Below are 23,531 nucleotides of genomic sequence, written 5' to 3'. Positions count from 1 at the left end.
CTATGTGTGTATTATTATTTTGCATAAAATCATTAAAATGCAAATAAGTTACCAAGACCAATAAACATTCTATAAGAATGTAACCTCAAGTCTCCACATGAAAATGATAAAGTGAAGTATTGATTATGTTGAAACTTGAATACTTAGAGTGACTTCATGTGTAATTCACGCAACAAGTGAAAGTGAAATGAAAGAAATACTAGCATGTTATGGATTTTATGGTTCAAGTATTTTGGAGGATTATATGTGGACAAATGTTATAGCTCCATAAGATTTCATTAATTTATGAAGCTATTTGTGTATTATTAATTTCTTTCTAAAAACAATAAAATGCACACACTATCCGGATAAAGTATTCGGATATCCGAGAAGATATCCGGATATTCGATATCCAACGGATATCAGACATATTGTATTCAAATTCGATATCCGAACATAATACCCTTATTCGTATCTGTTATCCGAAAAAAGTCCGGATATCCGAAAATTCTATCCGAACTAGTGTTCACCATCTTCGAATTCGGATCCGGACGGATATTTTCGAAACCATATTATATCCCTATCTATAAGGGTCATCCATTTCTGCCGTCGAAATACTTCAGCGAGAAAACTGTTTGGAAAATGGTACAGTCCGTAACTTGACCTCGGTTTATAATAGTGCTCAGTCAGCTTGAGGCAAGCTCTCGTGCTCGTTGTGATGGGGAAAAAAACAGGATAGGAGCCCGTGACCGTGAGAAGAGAAGTGTAGCCTGCTTGCGACCTGCACCCCTCACTCAGTTCGTCAGGCCGTGACCGAGAGAGAGCCCTGCAACTTGTACGTCCCTTTTGGCCCATGAGGCTACCAACCAACCCGAGCCGGGACAGAAGGCCGGACGTGTTAGCCGCGAGCGGGAGATCAGCGTTGGGCCCAAACAAGGAGCCGCATTCGCAGGACCGCAAGGAAGACTTAGATATGCGGTGCATCTGTTTGTTAGTCCCACATCGCCAGCTGAGCTGCGGACAGGCGCGGGGCGCGCTACAAAGGGAAGACGAGGTGCCGGCCAACAACTCATACCTTTCTCGGCCTTTTGGCTAAGATCAAGTGTAGTATCTGTTCTTATCAGTTTAATATCTGATATGTAGACCATGTGTCTACTTCGATATTAAATTTATTTTTTGTGGGGTAGAGCTCGCAACAGTAGCTTGCTACTGGAGCTCTTGAGCGTCGCTTAGGTGTTGCACTACTGCCTAAGCCTGGCGCACCCCAACCAAAACTAATCTAAGCATTTGTGCAATTGGCCTCTTTTTGGTGCTCATCTTTTCTCGTCTGAATTTTTTGTTTTTTAGCCCTTAAACCGAAGTAAATTTACGTTTAGACCTAAAAAAATTTTAAATGCAGTTTTGGACCCTTAGCTCGGCGCCGAGCTAACACAGCTCGTGCCACAGCCTATGGCGCCGAGCTTCATGACGTGGCAGCCCGCGTGGCACACCTATCTTGGCGCCGAGCTAGGAAACTTAATCGAAACCCCCTTTCCTCTTCGTTTCTTCTCTGTTTCGCTCGCCGCTTTCGTTTCCTACGCCCGCCGCCGCTCTTACCGCCGCCGAGCTCGTCGCCAGCCCGCCGCCGCCGAGCTCGCCGCCCGCCCGCAGCCCGCCGAGCGCGCCCGCCGAGCTCGCCGCCCGCCCGGCGCCCGCCTCTCCCGCCGAGCTCGCCGCCGAGCTCGCTCGACTCCGGCCGCCGCCTGCTCTCCTCCGCCTGCCGCTCTCCCTCCGGCCTTCCAGCTCACAAGGTAATAATTTTTTATAATTATTACTTAATATTTTTGTATTTAGTTGGTATTACTTAGTTATTTAGTGTTTAGTTGTTCGTTAGTGGTTAGTTAGTATTTAGCTTTTAGCATTTTAGGGTTTAGTGTTTAGGGTTAGTGGTTACATTAGTGTTTAGCATTTAGTTAGTATTTATTTAGTTTAGTATTTAGTATACTAGCTAGCCATTTACTTGTAAATATATTTAGTCCTTTTATATGTTAGTTAACGTGTTGTTCTTTCAGTCCTTTTATATTTAGTCCTATTTACTTGTAAATTTTTTTATTGTTTAGTAAATTGTTAGCTCTTGTTCGTGTTTAGTAAATTGTTAGCATATTGTTAGTGTTTAGTAAATTCTTAGTGTTTATATAGTTATCATTTTGTTTAGCGCATTGGTATTACATGTTTTCTGTGTTGGCAACCATCGTGTTGTCGTTTATTCGCAGGTTCTATAAACATCACTTTACAGGGGAGGTGCTGCCAAATTTTTTACTGACAATAGGTTTTTTTGTACGTAGGTGTTCGTCCGACTTGACCTTCTCCACCTTTAGCTGGACTCGTACGCGTTCTAAGGTATACAATGTTTTCGTACATTATTTATAGATTATGTAATTTCGTTTGATGTGTTTATTTAATATTTACTATATAGTTATTAGTTAATATATATTTATTACTTAGAAAGTTAGTAGGCTTAAGTATATAGCCATTATTGAGTTAGTAATCCATTTTTGTAATAGATGGACAGCCTAGTAACACTATACCATGGAGGAAGGGTGGAGATAGATGCTTATGGGAGTGTTACTTTTGATGGTATGAAGATCGTAACCATGTTGTTCGTTGAAAGACCAACTTTTGACCAGCTTTTGGCTCGAGCTTGTGAGGAGATTAGTTGCGACATAAACGACCCTCGAATATCAATTCAGGGTTTGTTGTCCCATATTACATATGGAACAGTTGTCCGACGGTTGATCTCCATTACCTCAGAAGATGATTGGGTGATATATTTAAGAATTGTGAAGACGATGGTTCCACCATGTTTGGATGTGGTTGTTCAAAAGTTACCTGTTAGTCATTGCGGAGGTCCAGTCGGGTTGTCTCCACACATGCCAAATGCATCTCGTATTGAAGCTCCTTTGGTAGAGCTTCATGAAGAAGTCGTTGTTGTGCCCGATGCTCAATCGGGTCCGCACGAGTATGGGATTTCTCGTCCTATTCCCGGCGTTTGTGGGGCTTCTAATGCGGTTGTACCCCCCCAAGAGATCCCATTGACCCAGGATCCAGTTCACGATCATCCTAGTAAGTGTCTTCGACACATTGTTCGTATCCATCATTATTTCGTTTGATTAGACTTTTTAATGTGGTTTTTCTTGCTCCGACCCGATGCAGGATCTCCACATATCGATAATGCTGATGTTCAGATTGATGTGCCTGTGTCATATAATATGGACAACATATGCAGGGCATCCAATAGTGTTGATGTTCAGATTGAGGATGAGGAGGAGCCATATGAGGTTGCACGGGCCGTAGATTCTGATGATGACCGTCCGGTTCAAGAAATGACCGAGCAAGAAATTGAACTCATAAGACGTTTGTGTCCGGAGCGAGACCCTGCAGTACATGAATTTAGCAGTTTAAGTCAATCCAGCCTTGCGTATGCTGAAGGACGTGACGATGAACTGCTAGAGGCTCCGGATAACGCCAACAGCATTGAGATTAAGGTTGGCTTACTTTTCAAGGATCTGCCTACACTGAGACGATGGCTACAGGAATATTCTGTGAACCGGAAGAGGCCGTTCAAGGTGAGACATTCGTATGCACAGCGTCGTTACACTGTTGTGTGCGAGGTGCCAGAATGTAATTGGAGGGTATGTGCCCGAAGGCAGAAGGACACCGGAAAGTTTAAGATCACCAAAATTGTAGGTCCACACACTTGTGCCCAGACAGAGCTGAGCTCTAAGCATCGTCAGTTGACATCTACCCTGATTGCGAAAAGGATATTGGGGATATTGAAGGGTCAGCCAAACTTGAAGGTGAAGTCAATTATGACCATGACTTCGGAGCTGTTTGGTTACAGGATCAAATATGGGAAAGCATGGAGGGCAAAGCAGCGGGCATGGAAGATGATATACGGGGATTGGGAGGAGGGTTATGAGAAGTTACCAGCATTGTTCAATGCAATGAAAGCAAAAAACCCAGGCATGCATTACGAGTACATCCCCAAACCTAATGAATGGAGGAACGGCAAAGAGATATTTTATCGTGCTTTCTGGTGTTTCTCGCAGTGCGTAGAGGCCTTCAGGCATTGTCGTCCCGTGCTCTCTATTGATGGTACTTTTCTGCTTGGGAAGTATAAGGGCACATTGTTGGTTGCCATATCATGCGACGCAGACAACTCACTGGTTCCTTTGGCATTTGCTTTGGTGGAGAGGGAGAACAGAGATAGTTGGTCTTGGTTCTTGCGGCTTGTACGCATCCATGTCGTAGGCCCTGGACGCGAGGTTGGTGTCATATCTGACAGACACCAAGGTATTCTTAATGCAGTGCAAGAGCAGATTCCTGGCTACGCACCCATGCACCACAGATGGTGCACTCGACATCTAGCAGAAAATCTTCTTCGAAAGGATCATAGCAAGGCTAACTTCCCCCTATTTGAGGAGGTATGTCGTCAGTTGGAGGTTTCGTTTTTCGAGGATAAGTTGAAGGAACTAAAAGATGCAACAAATGCTGAAGGTAAGAACTGGATTGCTGGATTGCTGAGGGAACCGCACAAATGGACAAGGGCCTACGACGAAGGTGGCTGGCGGTTCGAGTTTCAGACTAGCAACATGGCCGAGTCATTTAACAGTGTGCTCAAGGGTATACGGGGCATGCCAGTCAATGCTATAGTAACATTCACTTTTTCTAGGCTAGTGGCTTGGTTTAATGATAGACACGCGCAGGCCAAGGCAATGCAGACCCGAGGGCAGAGATGGGCACCTAAACCAACATCACACCTTAATAATGCAAAGGAACGTGCCCATAGACATGAGGTACAATGCTTTGATGAGGAGCTGGGTAAATACGAGGTAACAACACTAGGCGGCATAACTTCCGATGGTGAGGTGCGACCTTCGAGGACACATGCCGTGTTACTTGATGCATTCTGGTGTGGATGTGGTAAACCTAGACAATACCATTTTCCATGTTCTCATTATGTTGCGGCCGCACGTCATCGTAACTTTGCATTTGAGAGCAGAATACCTTCTGAGTTCAGTGTAGAGAGCTTAGTACGTACCTGGAGCCCTCGTTTTGAGCCATTTCTTGATGAGTCACAATGGCCACCGTACACCGGTCCGGTATACGTTGCTGATCCAGCGCATCGATGGGACAAACGTGGTAGTAGGAAAAGGAGCCGGTGCAACATGGTTATGGATCAGGTTTCCGGTCGCAGTAGGAGAGGACGAGCGTCCCCCTTTCTCGTGGACCCAGAGCAGAATGAATGCGGAAAATGCGGTAGACTTGGCCACAACTCACGTACATGCATTTGGACACTTAGTCAGGTGTGATATATTTTTTTATACACAAATTTTATTCTAATATGTCGATTTTTTTATACACAAATTTTATTCTAATATGTTGATATCTTAATTTGCAGGATGGCGCAGTTCCACTTGCTGGACCCTCACTACGACGAGCACCACAGGGGCCGTCTCACCGCAGAGGGAGAGGTAACATTTTGTACATAAATTAAATTGTCGAATTAATATGTGCGACCTATATTTGACTAATGAAAATTCTTTTGATTGCTAGGTGTTGCCCGTTCTGCGGGTCCGGACCCACGACCGGTTTCTGGAGGAGATGAGGTACGATGAGAGGTACACTCCTCTCCTACAGAGGGCTGGCTTGGACGTCTTATCGTACCAGGTCCGCCGTGGGCTGCCCACTTTCAACCCAGCGGCGTTGACGGCTCTGGTCGACAGGTAAAGACTTCTCTAGTTGTTTAATATTTACAATTATCAAATCTACTTTGCATACTAATGATTTTGTATTCTTTTGTCTTCCAATAGGTGGCGGCCAGAGACTCACACTTTCCACCTTCCCTGCGGTGAGATGACCGTGACGCTTGAAGATTGCCAGAAGATTCTTGGTCTCAGCATTATGGGTCGTCCAGTGACCGGTCAGGCATCACCAGGCGGTTGGAGGCAGAGGGTGGAGGCCTTTCTTGGGAGACTGCTTCCGGATGAGCTACGAGGTAGCCACAACACCGGAGTCCCACTGACCTGGCTTAGGCAGAGCTTTGGGCAGTGTCCACCTGGTGCAGATGAGCAGACGGTTGGATACCATTGTCGAGCTTGGATTCTCCATCTCTTTGGTTCAATTCTTTTTCCAGACGCGACAGGCGACAGCGCTTCATGGATGTTTGTGCCCTGCCTGACTGACTGGGATACGACCGGAGGTTACAGCTGGGCTTCGGCAGTGTTGGCCTTCCTGTACAGGCAACTTTGCGAGGCTTGTCGTCGTTCGTCGAGGACCGCCAGCTTAGGTGGATGTGTCTACCTACTACAGCTGTGGATGTGGGCACACATACCCGTCGGGCGACCCAGAGAGTTTCCTCCTCGTGAGTGGTTCGTGGTAGCCGGACATCGGCTTAAGCCCACGGCTGCTTACCGCTGGGACCAGGTCGAGGAGCCATTCGCACGACACCAGCGTGCTTACGTGGAGTACTCAAACGAGATCGACGCACTTACTCCTTCGATGGTGAGTTGTCTCCTTTTTTCTTTTTACATGTCCTTTCTACTTTTATCACACGACACCAGCGTGCTTACATGGGCTTTCTAAAACTTTTGAAGGTGACTTGGCAACCGTATCTTGATCCATATTTCGCCAGCATACAGTTGAGCAGCATGTGCTCAATAGACGAGGACATCTACCTCATGAGGTGTCCCCTCATCTGTTTTTATGCTGTTGAGTACCACTTGCCCCACAGAGTTGCTCGACAGTTCGGATTGCGCCAGGAGTTTCCGGTGGAGCCATTCTCGACTTCAATAGAACTTCATAAGTGAGTTACTACATGCACTTGTTATTCTAACTAATAATTGAAATATCAGTTAGTCGCTAATATATGGTTCTAACTTTTGCAGGTTCGACAGACAGAGACAGAAGAAGGTCACGGACTTCGAGACACACCATCGTGATTACATTGATGAATGGAACCAGCAGGGGGATCTGAACTATGAGAATGACCAGGCTCACACAAACTACAACTTCCGGAGGTATTTGATTTGGTATTCTGGTGTGACTAGGTGCAAGCTGAAGGGACAGTGGACAGCAGCAGATTACGCCGAGCAAGAATTGTCAGACGACGAAGACACAACTTTCGACATAGCTGCTCGGCACGGATCCCAAATTGAGGCTGCTCCAATCCTTGATAGAGTGGTAACTATTTCTTTAATAAAATTAGAGATTTCAATTCAATGTTTTATGTCTACTTTTGAGCATCCTAATGTCTTAACTTGTGATAGGGAAACTCTATGCTCGTATCTGTTGTTGAACTCGAGCGTATCTCACAGAGAACTTCAGATACTACTACGCTATCGTTACTATCAGTGAGTATCAATGTCTAACAGAAAACTTGTTTATTTGTATGTTGTAACATATGTCTTTAACTAACATTTCGATTACAGAGGGTATCACGTCGTCTTCGTCGAGCAGCGACTCGGTGTGGATGCCGGTCTCTAGCAGGCGTTGACGTGCAGCTGCCTGTGCCTCGTATGCAGCAGGACGTTCAGCCTCCCATTTGTGCAGTTGGACCATCTACAGCAGGACTCAGCTCGTCGAGATCGACGCGGGACACGTTTGAGAACGTGGCCCAGGACGACGACGACGACGACGACGACGATGACGACGACGACGACGACGCTGGCGCTGGCGCTGGCGCCGCAGGTCAGGTGGAGATTGGACCATCTCAGTTGCAGGATGCTCCTACAACTCAGCCATCACAGCTGACACCACGTAGAAGGCGTCCACGAGACCCTTACACTCCAGGCACCGACGCTCTTGGGGCCAAGGGCAAGGGTAAGACTAGGAGGAAATGAATACTTTTGTGATATGGACTGTGTGATTTGGACTTATGCTGGAGACGTTGTAATATGAACTATGTTATGTGTTTTGGACTATGTGTTGGGGAACTTGTATTTTGGACTTTGTTTGTGGACATTATATGAAGAACTATGTTCTGTGGATGTTTTTATATTCGATGTTATTTTGTGATGTATTATATGTTGAAATGCTTATATGTCTTATAATATGTGATTATTTGAACTGTGGTTGTTAATAAAACAAGGGGAACTCTTGCAAAAAATTTTTGTGAACTGTAAAAAACATAATAAGCAATAAGTAACGCATCTTTAGAGTTCTAAATTATTTTGGATACGTAAATACTACATAATAGGCTACAATTCTTCAGTCTGAATCACAATCTATGAGTAACTCATCTTCGGAGTCATCCGTCGCGCAATCCTCAACAACAACCTCATTCCACTTGCTGCATTGTCCTGCATCACACTTGTCACCAGTTCTTTTGTAATAATTGGCTTCTGCTTCATCTGCAGCTTGGGAGAATAGCTCATCCTCAGCCTCAGCCTCATCAGACTTCTTCTTGTAATAAGCTGCCTCTACCTCTGCGGCGGCCTGTGACATAAACTCATCCTCTTCCTCTTGAGCACGTAATCCAGCCTCAGCTAGTGCTATGAGCTCACTCAACCTTACATGTCGTCCTCCTCTTCTTCATGTAATCCTGCCTCTGCGAGGGCGATAAGCTCACTCAATCTAGATGTGTCGTCGTCCTCCTCCTCCATCAGCTCAACCGTTGCCATTTTATCCTGAACATATCTCGCATGCGCCTCATCGGCCAAATAGTTTACGCCGCTTCCAATCTCTGCAAATATAATGAGAAAATTAAGTTAGCAAAGTCAGGATAAATAAATTGTACTAACATAATTATAATATCATTTATCTCACTTACTTCCCTTGAGGCGATCAGCAAGATTATCCAACATCTGTTTCTCGGCTTGAGCCGCTTCCCATTCCCTTGCATCCTGTGCTCTCTTCTCATCTGCCGCCTTCAACCTCCTATACTCTGCACGCTTCGGGCTATCATAAAAGGCAGATTTTGCTTCCCTACGCATGTCGCGTATGCGATCGTTAATGTACGAATCAACGAGTCGAGATCCACAACGCATCTTCTGTCCCATTATTCTCTTGGACTCTATTGTGCGCATCACCTCTCCTTTGTCGTCGTAACTCTCCCAACTGCATTTCCTCGTCTCCTACAAAAAAATAGTAAGTACCACTATAACATTACATCTGGTGCAAAAAAAATACCAACCTCATCGTAATCGACCATATGTCCACAAAAATATCCAACGCCAAGCTCCGAAGGAACTAATCCATACTTAGCTTCAATACCACATTTGCAGAGTACTGGATCAAATTTGACCTCTTCTGCCGCCCACCCCATGTATCGCTTTTCCTTTACCTCTGGCTCTGGCCATTGGGACAAAGGACCATACAACCACTCTCTGAAACGACACTTACGCCACCCGTATGGCTGCAAGAGAAAAAATTAGTAATTTATTGTAAATAAAAACTAGTTTATACATTTAGCGTATCAATGGGCTCACATAATCAATGTTCGGACAACAGAACTGCTTGTCATAGTCTTCGTCGATGACAGCACGGTCTCCACAATCGCATCGAGGCGGTGAGTCCATCCGTCTTTCTGTTGCTACCTCCTTCTCCTCATCCGTCATTGGTGGAGGATTCGGGGGAGGAGGTACCCAACGCTTAAAACGCTCATGACTTGTCTTTCCACTCAACCAATTAACGAAAAGAAGATATCGAGGGTCAAATTTATCAGGACCATCGATCCACTGGAAAAAGAAACACTTCTGATGTCCCTAAAATAATGGAAAGATGCACTATTACATATCTACAAAAAAATGAATGCGAACAAAATTAAGTGATAAGTCATAAGCTACGTACGTCCAAAGTGCCACAAAGGTAGTAGCAACGAGCAGCCGTGTCTGGATGTTGTGATTGATGTACCCAAGCCAGTCTGCCACAGTCACAGTTAGGCACGGGGAGTTCAGGAGGAACAGGAGCATCCTTACTAGATACGTCCGGATATAACTCCCGAGGACGACCTTTCTTCTGCCACAACGCCTCTCGGTACATGTCTTTCATCTAATAAACGATTATAATTATCACTTGTACCTATTATGCTTTATAATAAGTTTACACAAACTAATAATCGAAATGATAATATAATAGGTGTATACAAATTATTAAACTAAAAACCTAATATACAAAACGAATCAGTTCGAAATCATACCTTGGTCTACGAAGTGAACCAACTCAAATCTTTGAATCCAGGAAATTTTTACGAAGTTTGGAAATGGGATGAAATGAGCTGCTCTCGGCCAGCCGCGCGGGCGTTTTTATAGGAATTCGTAGCTCGGCGCCAAGATCTGTGGCGCCGAGCTACGAGGCCGCGCCGCCGCCACGTCAGCGCCAGGTCAGCCCTGGACGCAGCTAGCCGTTGCGGCCACGTCATAGCTCGGCGCCATAGGCTGTGGCGCCGAGCTGTGTTAGCTCGGCGCCACAGGCTATGGCGCCGAGCTAAGGGTCCAAAACTGCATTTAAAATTTTTTTAGGTCTAAACGTAAATTTACTTCGGTTTAAGGGCTAAAATACAAAAAATTCGGTCTTCTCGTCAGCTTGAGAAATCTTTTTGGTATCCATGAGCATATGGAGCCACTTGTACACGTTTCCTTTGCCAACATGTTTTCATATCTTTCAATGATCTCATCAGACAATTCAGGTATCCCATTCCTGCAGCTCTCTTCGTCAATTCTGCATTTGCTGCTCATATGAATGGGAGCATATGTCGAAGTACTTGGGATCGGCAGGGAAGTCATGCTCCACTCTCAGCTGCAACAAAGTTGGAGCATGCCACACTAAAGTCATGCTCCACTCAGCTGCAGCAAAGTTGGAGCATGCCACACTAAATTCTACAGATCTAACAGAACAAGAAATAAGCGAGGAACAGTCTCGTTGACACGGATAGGCTATTAGAGCAATCTAACTAAGTATTCGAAACCATTCTACGGAACATAAAAAGATGGTCTAACGTCAACTAGCAAGTAAAAGAATATCATATTAGGCATGCACATTTTGTAAAAAAAAAAACAGAATATTGTATTAAGCATGTGCATTTTGGCCAAAAAAAAAACTAAATGTAAACTGACACGACTTCTGTTCTGACTGATGATGGAATGTAGAAATGAAAAAGGCAGTGCTGCCAAGGCTAAAAACTTCAACAACATTGGAAGTTCTGTGTACCTGGCCTTCATCTGCATATGAGTGCCTTCGAGGAACGAGGAAATACAACTCCTAAGATCATTGTAGAGATAGAACCTTCGCTCTTCCTCGAGTACTGCAATGCTACTATATGGTGACGATGTTGGCTCAGATTTGCACCGAAGCATTGGTTTTGATGATTTCTTGGAGGGGCAAAGAAATCGCAGGTGCAAAGCATAACGAAGCACAGCTCCACCTGAACTATCTTTGATCTTAGATGGTGAGCAGCATGATTTCTTTTCTCCCATGCCAAACTTATTATTCATTTGACAGCAGCAACCACATCACAATCGGAATGACCTTCCATTGACAAGGACTGCAAGCTCCAAATTGTATTAGAATTCTGGTTATATAGTAACAAAATGCCACATATACTCCAAAACAATTCAGCTACAGATGCACTAACGCTACCTCAACTTGTCGTTGCAATGACTTGCACATATTTGATAATCTCATCGAGCATGACTGATGACTGTCTTGCCAGTGATCTATTCGAAAGAAATTTTGTACTGTGTGGATTACAAGAGTATTTGGGAATTTGACCGCACCAGACAAATGAGAGGTTACCTTACTGCATCTAGGAACAAGATCTTGAAGAAGCTTCATTCTCTCACATATCTTCTTTCTCCTCACCAGACAAAGAAGAGGTTACCTTATATAGTTGACTGGCAGAACTTATCCAATGGACCTCTATTTGGCACTTGGCACTGAACCAAATCACAAACAAAACAGATCCTTTTGGCAAACTAAGTGCATGACGTTTAAATTCTGTGATATACTTTTCAGCATTTTTGTACATATGGCAATGCAATAGCCACAAAGGGTGCCATACAAGCATGTAATTAAAAGAAAATATCCAATGTGATTACATACCAAGATCCACCCTCCATAATATAATAAGTATATGGTCACTAATTGGTCATGAGTAGTTCAAAGTATATATGCAAGTTGATGCATATCTTTTCTAGAAGATAATAAGAACAACCAAACATTTAGGCATGACTTGGATCACCAAATTATCATATCCACTCTTTGTTTTCTATTTCTGCAAATCTTGCAGACACTACTCTCTCTATAACCTTGGCATCATACAAAAATGACAAAAACTTAATTTTATATCCGCTGGACAAACATTGTAAAAACATTAGTTTCCAAGAGGAATACGAAACAAAATCTTAATTTCATACAAACATTTTTTTGGGTAATCTGGTTTCAGAATAAGCTTTGATCAACCCAACTTGGAAGATATAAAAGAAACTGGAACACGTAAATCATTATAACATGAAACTACGTGTGAGTATCATCTTTGCTGGAAGTGAGATGCTAAATTAACTATTTACATACATTTTAAAAGTTGCAGTCTAGCTTAGTCGGAGGCGCTAGACAATGTCCTCCACTCCTCCGTGTTGCCCTCATTGTCATCGGCGTCCTCGCCCTCCTCGGCGGCGGTGGGCTCGAGCGGGTCATCGGTGATGGGAAAGTAGTTGGTGTGGTGCCACGAGGCTTGGGCTCCAAAGACGCCAGCTCTTGGCGGTGGTTGCTGGCGGCTGCCTCCATCTCGGCCGCCTTCGCCTGGCGCGCGCTCCGCCGCCGCAGCGGCAGACGAGTCCGGCCTCGGGCTGATCCTCAGCCTCTTCTCCTCCGCCGCCTCCACCTCAGCGGTCGTCCTCGCCCACGATGGCGGTGTCTGCCAGCACAACGCCGTCGGGGTCGGGGATGGGTTGTCCTCGTCCCCGTGGCGGCGCTTCGGGCGCCTCCCTGCAGCATCCTGTTTCCTGTGGCGGGGTGCGATGCTACTGCGCGCGCGGCATCGTGGGTCCCACGAGAATCTAGGCCATCTCGTAGGCGTGCCATGGCCTTGGCCTCGCGCCGCACATCCCTGCTTCCTCCAATGCGGTCGCCACCGCCGCCGCATGGGGATTCTTCTTCTTGCTGTGGCCACGTGGACCATGGTGGAGGGAGGCTCCGGCAGAGCGAGGCAGCGAGCACGCTGGGCCTGGGGCGAAGCTGGAGAGGTGGCTCTGGGTCCGCTCGCTCCATACCATGTGCGCTGTGGCAAGTGGTTGAGATCTTCGCGTCCGTGGCAGTCTAGTTCGACACGCGTCGAAACTGGGGACCGGGAGCGCAAACCCGTGTCATATCATTATCATCGGTGATCGGTAAGTCTACAAGTGGCTATGTTCGTGGTAAACAGCAAGCATAAATCACATCAAAACTACATCAGACAATCAGACTAGAAACAAAATTTCAGATTTGGCGTGCAGAAAAAAAAAACATACATAGATGGCCACAAGTGCACAACTCAGTGATAACACAGAGCTGATGTTTCAGCGGCCTCAAGAAGAAACTTTGCACATCACATTTTCACCATAGCACACCAATCAGGTACCCCAAGTGTGATTCCCGCCAAACTGAATGCTGTTCCAAGGCCATCACTGAATAGCAACTGTGGGAGTCCAACAGGATCAACCCTCGCTACTCATCAAGTCATAAGGCAAACTCCATCTCAGCTCGTTTCAGGACACGTGAAACCATAGAGTAGAATTCAGGTTCTTGTTCTTTTATTCGGTCGAGTGTGGTGGATTCATGGGCGTCAGCCTGCATAAATAGGAGAAGGTGAACCAATGACACAGGAAAAAAAAGCCTCCAGTCCTTTCGTCCGCAACATATATGCCATCTTCGAATTCAACTTTTAACGTTCCATGAGTATTTGTGACTCGTTACCTCACTGAACTTGACAAGTATTAAGTTTGAGATGCCAGCAGCCTTTGATTTGTCCCACCTATAACAAAATAAAAGAACAAAATAATTTCATTTATTATTATTAAAAACGTGATCTCGTCAGAATTTAAGACATTACCAATGCGAAGCCACTTCAGACTCACAAGCTAACATGGCTAGCTAGCTAGCTAGCCAGGTTATAATTCATATTGCACAACTTAAAAGATGACAGTCAACCCTAGGCTAGAGACAATGCAAGTTGGATTTTGCTTTTGCTCTACCAAATCAGATATGCTGGGAACTTTGGTAGTGCCACAGACAGAAGGCATGATGACCTCAGGCCACATTATGAGTTAGAGAAGGAAGCATACCGAACAAGCATTAGTTCGTTCACAGATCTCCACATCTTCCGGCCAGTGTCCTGGCTTTGGTCTCTAGCACTTCGACCACGCCACAATTCTTTGACAATGTACATTACCTCTTCAGCATCTACCTTTAGATTGTGAAAGAGAATGTTAAAAAAGGGTATCACAACAAGTGAAGCTGAAGAATTCCTTTTTCACATGTGCTGGTGACAACCAACATAAATAAATAAAAACACCTCAACTACATAATGCTCCAAGTGAAAATATCTTATTTCCAGGATGAAATTACATAGCAAAAAAAAAACATAGTACCAGAACTTGCTCGGCTGTGCCATACATCAGTTCCTCATGCTCAATAAGACGCTGATGAAGTATACGGTAATGATCCAAATCCAGGTTAACAACTGGTTCAGTTTGAAAATCTAATCCAGCAAGCTGAGTGACCACATAGGAGGCCATAACTTGACCAAATATTGCAGGGATGGTTCCCAATACTGGTATAATGCGAACCCTGAATCCTGGCACAATCTGTGGAACAATGCATAGTATGTTGTCAGTATTTACGTACACACACATCGTGCATTCCTGTAATATGTAAGCAACTGGGTGCCCTAGAGGAATTTAAATAACTCTTTTTTCACAAAAATTTCTTGTTCAGAAAATCGCAAGGAAAAAAGTCTCAGAAAATGGAACGAGTATGTGCCAGGAGGGTGGTAATACAAGTCCTAGGGGAGCTGACCTGGTAATCTGATGGAGTTTCCTCTTCTTTTGAAGCTTGAAAAGGAAGAAGCTTTGCCTTTGGCTTTTCCAATGAAAAGACTACTGGTATTCCACCCTCAATTCCATGTTCTTTCTTGAGCCTGTACCTCACCTAAAAATAGCAATCACAACACCCCATTTGTAGCACATTTTAACATGTCAGTTAGTTAATGACTGAAACAACAGCTTGTAAGAAGTATCTAACTAACCGATCGAGAGAGGGGGTCATTGCTTGATTCTCTCAAATCTGCGACACGAATTCTGGTGGGATCAGCTCGAGCTCCAGCCCCCATTGCAGAAAGTACCTTCAAACCTCTGCGCACGCAAGCTGCAAGGAGTGACACCTAAGGGGCAAGGATATTTCAACGGTTACAAACAATGAAGAAAAACATTGCAAATGGGCCTCTAACTAAGTTGGTTAGGTGGCTCTAGTAGCACTCAAGTAACAATTTGACCTATAGGGGGTGAACCCTCATGTTGCACAGGGGAGGGGGGTGGCAGCTTTCGTGACCTTTCTTGGTCAAGCTCAGTTTGAGCTTCTTAATATGATACTGTGGGGCGGTCTTTCCCCACCGGCCGAGACTTTTTTAATGGAGAAAACATCGACAAGCTAACAAATGTTCAATGATACATTCGGGCTAAAAACAGGTTTCAACCGTCTATGCAGGGTGCCATTGTGTAGCTTGATCATCAGAATACAGATGTAAGAGAAATTTGAGTTTACATAGGAACTAGTTTGTCAATCAATGGAACTACTACTGCTGCCAAGCCAGTCTTTCATCAAACTCAATGCATGTGGTGCTGCACAGAGTATTAAGTTGGTAACACCAACAGAACCTTTTAGTCCCAAGCAAAGCAAAAAAGAACATGCAGAGAAGATTTAAAGCACAGTCATACCTGCATACTGTATCTAAGCATAAAATGCATGGAAGAACCTATGTATTTTCAATTTTTCTGGAAAACGTGCAGAGTACATTTTTCATTAAGGAGTTACATAACATGCAAGCCAGCCATGACCTCTAAATCTAAGAAGGAAACTAGTACATGCAAGAACTTGCAACCTATAACTACCAGTACAAAAAGGAGGATCGGGGTAACATAAAGTTGGGGGTTGCACCTACAGAAAAATGAAAGCTGAAGTTTCAATGCTAGTATTTGTTACCTTGGTATCAATGTTATCTATGCAATCAAGAACAAAGTCAGGCTGTCCAGAAAGAATTTCCTCCTCAGACGATGCATCATACAATTGCACTTTTGCATCTATTTGGCACTCTGGGTATATCATTGAAAAATGCTTCTTGAGGCACAACGCTTTTGAAGTTCCAACGTCATCTCTGGTTGCCACAGCATGCCGATTTAGTGATGAGAGTGATACCTTTCAACATATCATGAGTGCCTTGTTAATGCTTACCTATTATAAATGCAAGATGTCACTTATAAAATTGTAATGTTCACCCACCCATTCGGTACAAGTACAACTGTAAAAAGCCACTTAGTATACTTTGCATGGTTACAAAATTGTCCTAGTTTTAATTAATAATGCAGAGGACCAACTAGATGATTCCATGATTCTCGATCTGATATGGTTAAGGATATGAAAATGAATCCACAATCCACCATATGACCATGCATCCCATTAAAATGAACCAAATATTTTTTTTAATGTGTTGACAATTCAATAAAAAACTAAAGAGTGTGAACTGCTTAAGTGGTTGTATGAACCATGTGGATTAATCAAAAGCAACTTTAGAGAAAGTTTGTTTAATTGTTTAGAAGAAAACTGGTTTTGCAGTTATTATTCTCTTCAGATAAGTTTAGAATACTTTGTTCAGATGGCACTTCAACCATTGAGGACATGAGATGAGAATCTGTTTTGAGTTAGACTGTACAACATATTCTAACTTCGTGTATTTTTGCTAGACAGTTTTGGTACAGCATCCTGCAACCTCTAGATTGGTCGACCTTGGTGCCTAGCAGTAGGTCCAGATCCTTTTAGATTGGTGGCGTAAATCCTCGAAGAAAGTCCAGAAACAGCAGAAGAAAGGTCTGAATTCTCTGATCATTCTAGGAACTTAGGTCCTGTAGAAGCATCGTAATGCTTGTGTCTTTGATTGAGCTGCCCCTTCCATTCAAATTGTTGTGCAGGAGGTCAAGAATGAGATCCCTTTATGGCAACTAGCTGGGTCTAAAGGGCTGACTGCCCTGAACCTAGGCAGATTGTTGGTCTAGCTGGATTTCTAGTAGGGTCTGGTCCTCCCTGCCTGTAAGATGTAATTTTTATTTTTAAGTTTCTACATCCCTCACTATAATCCAAGATGAGAAGATGTTTTCTTATTGTTTCTTTTATTTCTCTTATTATACAGATACACAACTCTCTTGCATGTTCGAGGAAAAAAATATATGATTGGCATAGAATATGAATCTTAGTCAAAAAGAAGTTTTTTTTCTCAGTGCTAGTTAAATCCTTCAAAACCGAACAAGATTTTTTGTTGCTAGACCATGAGCTATGTTTAGCTAGACACATTTCTAACTACGTAGAGAACAAAAAGAAAATCTAAGCACATCCAAGTTTTCATAACTATACAATGTATCCAACTCTGAAACACAATGAAATCCACACCTGATCAAAATCCACAAGAAGCAACCTGCCAACACCAGATCTCAGGAGCATTGATGCTGCATGACTGCCAACCCCTCCAAGACCAATAACCACAACATAGGATTCAGTCACTTTCTTCTGAGAGTCCATGCCAAAAAATTGTATATTCCTACATTACAATAGTAACAGATTTTGGTAATCAGAAACACAGCATGAAAACAGAAATATCCTGAGCATATTCGGCTCAAGGTACTCAGCGCATTAGAGAATGTGGCAAACGTTTAGTTTGTAGTGAAAATCAAGAACTTAACTGCTAATAGTAAGCTATGCATTCCACTTTGTACACAGGAATATAGAATCAAATGGTGAAAAGCATAATTGATTGATAGCAGCAACAAGTAGCATATGAAGCAACAAAATGTGGAATTATCTGGTTGCAGAGTGTAAGTATGAAACGGCAACTAACTAGGTCAATCAAACAGACAGCAATAGACGGTTTATAGCTAGGGACTCTCTCCGTAGAGAACTTCACTAAGGAAAGAAACCAATGAGTGCAAACCTTGTAAGCTGTTCAGAGACCACTTCATCAGAGAGAAGAGCCGAGCTACCAAGAGAGCCCAGGTGCTTGCTGGACCGAGTGTTCCCTGATTGAAGAAGCAAACAGTTGAAGATACCAGAACTTTGGAATGCACAACCAAAGATCGGCAACAACCAGCGATTTCCACAACAGAAACACAAGGCATGTATTAAATTGCAAATTTGCGGTCATTTTCCCAAGACGACAGGATCCACACACAATTATCGATCCTACTGCTTAACTCACAACAGGAGGCAACTGCACTGCACGCGTACCAGTCGTCATTCCATTGGACTCCAGCAGGTCCCGCGCGTACCTCTCTCTCCGCTTGGATCTGCGACATCGAAAAACGAAGCAAAGCGTCAGCAGAACGCTCTGTGGCGTCCAGGTCCAGGCCCAGCTTGGGCGTGGGGGACAGGGCAGGAAGAAGTTGGGCCGGTTACCTCGAGAGAAGATCGATGACAGCGGCGGCAGAGAGCGCGCCGACGGCGGCGCCGGCGCCTGCTGCGAGGAGCCATTCCTTCGCCCGCTCCCCCATCTCCGGCTGCCGCTGCCGCTAAAACCCTTGGAAGTTGGAACGAATCGGCTCGAACAAACTTGTTGAGAGGCTGTCGGCGCGGCCCCGGCCCGCAACAATCTTGCTGACTCTGACTACCCTCGTAGAGAGTCGGACATGGGCTGGTGGTGAGCTGATGGGCCTCGTCAAGAAGTTGAGTATGGGCTCTATGTAACTATGCATCTCGGCCTTGGCACCATGACTAGAGTACCAGTACACAGCTGAGCCTGAGCGTCTACGCCTAGCTGGTTAAGTTAATCCATGCCTGCCTGAATGCACGTTGAGGTAATTAATTAAAGAAATAAAGCAAACTGGACAGAGAGATTATTGTTTCCTGAATCTACTACGTACGCACTATTAATTAATCAGTTGAACAGGCATCTCAATCGCGACCGTCCGCCATCAGTACGTGGAGCTAATGGTGCTGCTAGCCAGGCCAGCATGCATGGCGCACGCACGCTTTTGCCGACGTGGCGCCACTAGCGAAGTGGTTAATTAGGCTGGAGGCCACAACAAACAGCAATGTGTTTGTGCTTAATTGGGTATATATATTTCGTCTCCAATATAATTAAACCGGCCGGGCACCTAAAAGCCGAGCAGCTAGCGTTTCTGAAAAATATGCCACATCTCGCGCTTTATAGAACACGAGGCTGCTGAATAGTAGTACGTGCAGATGCATGGTGAGAACAATAGGATGGGACAAGACAGTCATATGCACGGCGGTGGTGGAGCTAGCTGCACTGGCCGGCCGGGAACCGCTCGCTAATGGGATTCCAGCTCCCAGGTTGTACTGCTTGCTTCGCTTTTATTTATTTTCTAATTAGCCATGTTTTTTCTTCCTCTTCCTCTTTTTTTTCCTTACTTAGGCTTGATTTGGTTTGATTCCGGGTGATTATAGGTGTGGCTCTAATCCAAATCGTTGAGTGGGTAAAAAGCTCTGGTTTCATTCTGGAATAATCTGGTTTTATTACGGAATAGATCTATCCGAACAACTATTTTAGATTGGTTCTGATTTAAATCCAGATCAAATAATTCCGGGTGGAACAGGCCATGTTCTATGTCGTTCCTGCGAAGCCGAACGAGGCCTTAGAGCATCTTCAAAAGACTCTTTATTTTTTACTCTCTATTTGAGTTTTTATTTGTCTCTCCATAAATATTAAACTCTATATATAACATCTCATTCCAACAAACTCTCCAAAATATAATTTAGCTTGATTAGCGAGAGTTGCTAGACAAATTTGGCTAGTGATGGAGTTAATTTAGAGAGTCAGATAGCTTAGCAAGTTAAATGGCTACTCTGTTGGAGAGCTATTATGCTATTAATTAGCTAAAATTTAGCTTGACAAGCTATTTAGCTAGTCTCTTGGAGATGCTCTTATTACTTAAAAGATAGCTAGATAGTCGTCCATGCATGTTCGAGTTCTTAATTCCCACTTCAAATCCGGGCGCCGATCGATGTTCTCGAAACAAATTTGGATGACTCCTGCTAGGTCTTGGACTCGGACCACCCACCCACTAGCAGTTTGTAGCACCCGCTGGGCAAGCGCTTTTAATTTGTCAATCAATGTTGCTTTAGAGGATGTTTGTTTGAGATTATAATATATTCGGGTTATATAATCCAATAGATTTTGAACTAACATAGATCCGTCAAGTGCTTCAATGCAATGCAAGCGGCGGCCAGCGGGAAGGGAGAGGCCTAGTTTCTGAACTTTCTCAGAGCTGCATGTATGCAGCCATTTCCGGACGACCAGAGTTGGCATCAAACTGGACATCCGATCCTCCGTAGCAAATTGACCCGTCATCTATGCCCACTAGCTAGCTTGCACAGTTTCATCATCGTGTTTGAAGACTAACTATGCGATGCGAAAGTTAGTATAGTTATTTTACGCCAAAAATTAATCAGGAACCAAATATATATATATATATATATATATATATATATATATATATATATATATATATATATATATATATATATATATATAAGCATTTAGCTGTCACAGAATATTCAGTGGCGAAACAAAAAGTGGCCAAAAGGAGTTCCCATTCGATGTTTAAATTTCAGGTACAAAAAGTGGCCAAAAGCTGAACGATATGCATGCGTCCTGAAAGGATTCCTGCTCTTCAAGCACATGCACATATATATGTAATTCATATTCCTGTCTAAAGGTGGCCTGAATTTGTTATACCTGACCCATTATTGTTGTTCTTTTCCCTTTAAATAAATTTCGTCCAAAAGTAAAAAAAAAACAGAAAGTGGTGGATATATATATAGTCCAAAAAGGCACGTACGATACTCTGTCTGGTCTCAGCACTAACTCAACCATGTTCTGTCCATTTTGGCCAGTGCCGTACTGTCGATCATATTTAATTAGTCACTTGGAGACGTGAGCCGATGGCACTTGTGAATTGTGATCAACCAGCTCCAAGGAAAATAGAGTCCAGCAGGTAGCCGACGATGACACATGATATATACAGGACGACGATGGCCATGCATGTTCAATATCCGAATTTTCTCGATTCGGTGTATACAAGATATGATGCGACAAGTTAAAGTTGATGTAACGACGCGGGTTACTCACGGATAGCACAGTGACTTTTGCATTGTGTTGTTAGCTACTCCCTCCGTTTCTTTTTATTTGTCGCTGGATAGTGTAAAATTGCACTAACCAGCGACAAATAAAAAGAAACGGAGGGAGTACTTATATTTTGCAAAATCATATAATATAGCCATCATCAGCGCCGGGAAAAAAATGTATCGGTATATAGTCTTTCTTTTATTCTAAATTGTAAGATGTATTAGTTTTTCTTTATGATATATCGTCTTTCTTTTATTCTAAATTATAAGATGTATTAGTTTCTGTATGATATATAGTATTTCTTTTATTCTAAATTATAACAAACCCATAAAGGCATAAACTATTCTTAAGAAGGCACATAGACACTCACCATCAATTTTTGAAAGATCATGAAGCCAAATAATAATGAGATTACACGGCCGCCTGAAACTGGCATGCATGCATGTATGGGCGAGTGCCTGCAAGCTCATCGTCATCATCTAGCCTAGCCAAGCGTCGGCTTACTCCATCGCCTGGAGTTTTCTATACCCACCTGCATTGTGGCACGGCGTCGTCAAGGTCAGCATCAGCACCGCGCAAGTTGGCCTCCGATCCGTGCCGCCACACCGTGGAGCTGGGAGCTGCTGCGCTCCTATCTATCTATCTATCTAGTATCATTAAAACTCTGGTTTATCTGTTCTCTTGTGCATCCACGCCATCGCCGTTAGATCATGAACTCCTGTGCGTCTCCATGTGTAGCCTCTTTAGCATGTCTTTATCAACGTTTTCTAAATTTTATCCTCTAAAAATATTCATTTTTCTTTACGGCACACTCTAATCCTCTATATATTTCTTATCTCTAGCAGCATCCTCTAAATTTCATTCTCTACACTTTTTTCTTCCATATTTTAAAAAAAATCAAAACTGTATTTTCTCAAAAAAATGAGACCTTTACAAATTCAAATTAATTTGTTATTTGTATTAATAAATACCTTTTACAACGGCCGCGTTCAGATCGTTGGGAATTTCCCTTTTTTTCCATACTTGTGCCTGTCGTGTCCACGTGAAGACCAGAGCAGCGTCGCCGCGATCTCCTCTGCGTTGCGGCAGCCAACCACTTGAACGCCGCCACATCTGAGCTTCTCCGTGCTCGTGGTGCTCGTCCCTGACCGAGCTTCTTCACTCCGCCGCATCTGACCTTCTCCACACCGCCTGCCAATGACGCCGTCACCGCCTGCCCCAACCTCCACCATGTCCGGGAGCTTCAGCTACAGGACGGTCACGCCCGTTGCCGACGACGCTCTCATCATAGCTATCTAAGCGCGCAATCCGGTGTCCTGGTGGCAAAGCCGCGCTCGGTTGGCTGGATAGTGTTAGGATTTATGGGCTTGGCCCAATTAAGTTATTCAAATAAATCCCAGGAAAATCTCAAAAGCCCATATAAGTGGATGGCAAAGGGATAGGTGGAACCAATAGCACCATATTGCTAGCTCTTGTGGAGTAGAGCTAACTTAAATATGGAAGCCACACTCACTCACCAAGTCATGGATGAGAGGAGAGAGTGTGGAGAGCCACACGCGCGCGCGCGCTCGCTCGCCTCGCCTGGCCGGGGCGGGGCGCACGACATGCGCGTGAATGGTCCGCCGAAATCCGGCCCCTCGCCTTGCGGGGGCGCGGCTACCTTTTGCCGTTTGATTTTTTGGTTTCTTGGCTGTTACGCTTATCCTAACCGATCGCTACAAAATCTCAACTGATTGCGAGATTTTCGTGGGTGGATAAGCACGGGGGTCGCGGACTCGGCCCTATAAAAGGAGCCCGGCAGCCAGCCTCCAAATCATCCCCAGATCCCAGTTCGCTTTCGCCTCTCTTCATAGCTGAGCCGCCTTTTAGTTCCCTTCGTCCCGACCGCAGAGGTGCATCTGCGATCAGGAGAGCAGGTCTCCGGAACCCTTCGTCTTCTAGATCCTGCACCGGGAGAGGGCGAATAAGGTTTTTGGGAAGCGTCTTCACGCGACTGCTCGTGATCTTCTGACATCGTCGACCCAGCTGATCCTGGCGCGCGCCAACAATCAGTAAGTCTAATCAGTACGCATCATCTGATTTGGCTTTTATTTCAGTTCTTCTGATTTGGTCATGATTTATATTCGGAATTTAATTTGGAATTTGTCTAATTATTCAACAATCCAAAAACCTTATTGTAGACAATTTCCTA

The 23,531-nt window shown here is 44.2% G+C and overlaps 2 protein-coding genes and 1 non-coding gene across 5 annotated transcripts; 1 reads left to right on the top strand and 2 right to left on the bottom strand.

Annotated features, from left to right (window-relative positions):
* Positions 1-1,050: 1,050 nt before the first annotated feature.
* Positions 1,051-1,247, top strand: LOC111589689 (U2 spliceosomal RNA). The gene has a single exon (XR_004850934.1). It is a non-coding gene; the product is annotated as a U2 spliceosomal RNA (small nuclear RNA).
* Positions 1,248-12,281: 11,034 nt separating this feature from the next.
* On the bottom strand, positions 12,282-13,221 carry LOC103629960 (uncharacterized). Its single transcript, XM_008651060.4, has one exon. It carries the CDS (start codon positions 13,133-13,135, stop codon positions 12,551-12,553), a length of 585 nt encoding a protein of 194 aa, XP_008649282.1. The 5' UTR covers positions 13,136-13,221; the 3' UTR covers positions 12,282-12,550.
* Positions 12,433-18,795, bottom strand: LOC100284561 (mitochondrion protein). Of its 3 annotated transcripts, none has more exons than XM_035959636.1 (11): positions 18,649-18,772; positions 18,481-18,539; positions 18,188-18,272; positions 17,650-17,797; positions 16,192-16,440; positions 15,239-15,373; positions 15,010-15,141; positions 14,583-14,798; positions 14,277-14,398; positions 13,909-13,966; positions 12,433-13,782 (listed from the first exon to the last, which is right to left on the bottom strand). In XM_035959636.1, exons 5-11 carry the CDS (start codon positions 16,312-16,314, stop codon positions 13,672-13,674), a joined length of 897 nt encoding a protein of 298 aa, XP_035815529.1. In that variant the 5' UTR covers positions 16,315-16,440; positions 17,650-17,797; positions 18,188-18,272; positions 18,481-18,539; positions 18,649-18,772; the 3' UTR covers positions 12,433-13,671.
* Between the last annotated feature and the right edge of the window lie 4,736 nt (positions 18,796-23,531).

This window comes from Zea mays, chromosome 6, assembly GCF_902167145.1.
Source record: "Zea mays cultivar B73 chromosome 6, Zm-B73-REFERENCE-NAM-5.0, whole genome shotgun sequence".
Lineage (NCBI taxonomy): Eukaryota > Viridiplantae > Streptophyta > Magnoliopsida > Poales > Poaceae > Zea > Zea mays.
This window is presented reverse-complemented; position numbering and strand designations above follow the sequence as displayed.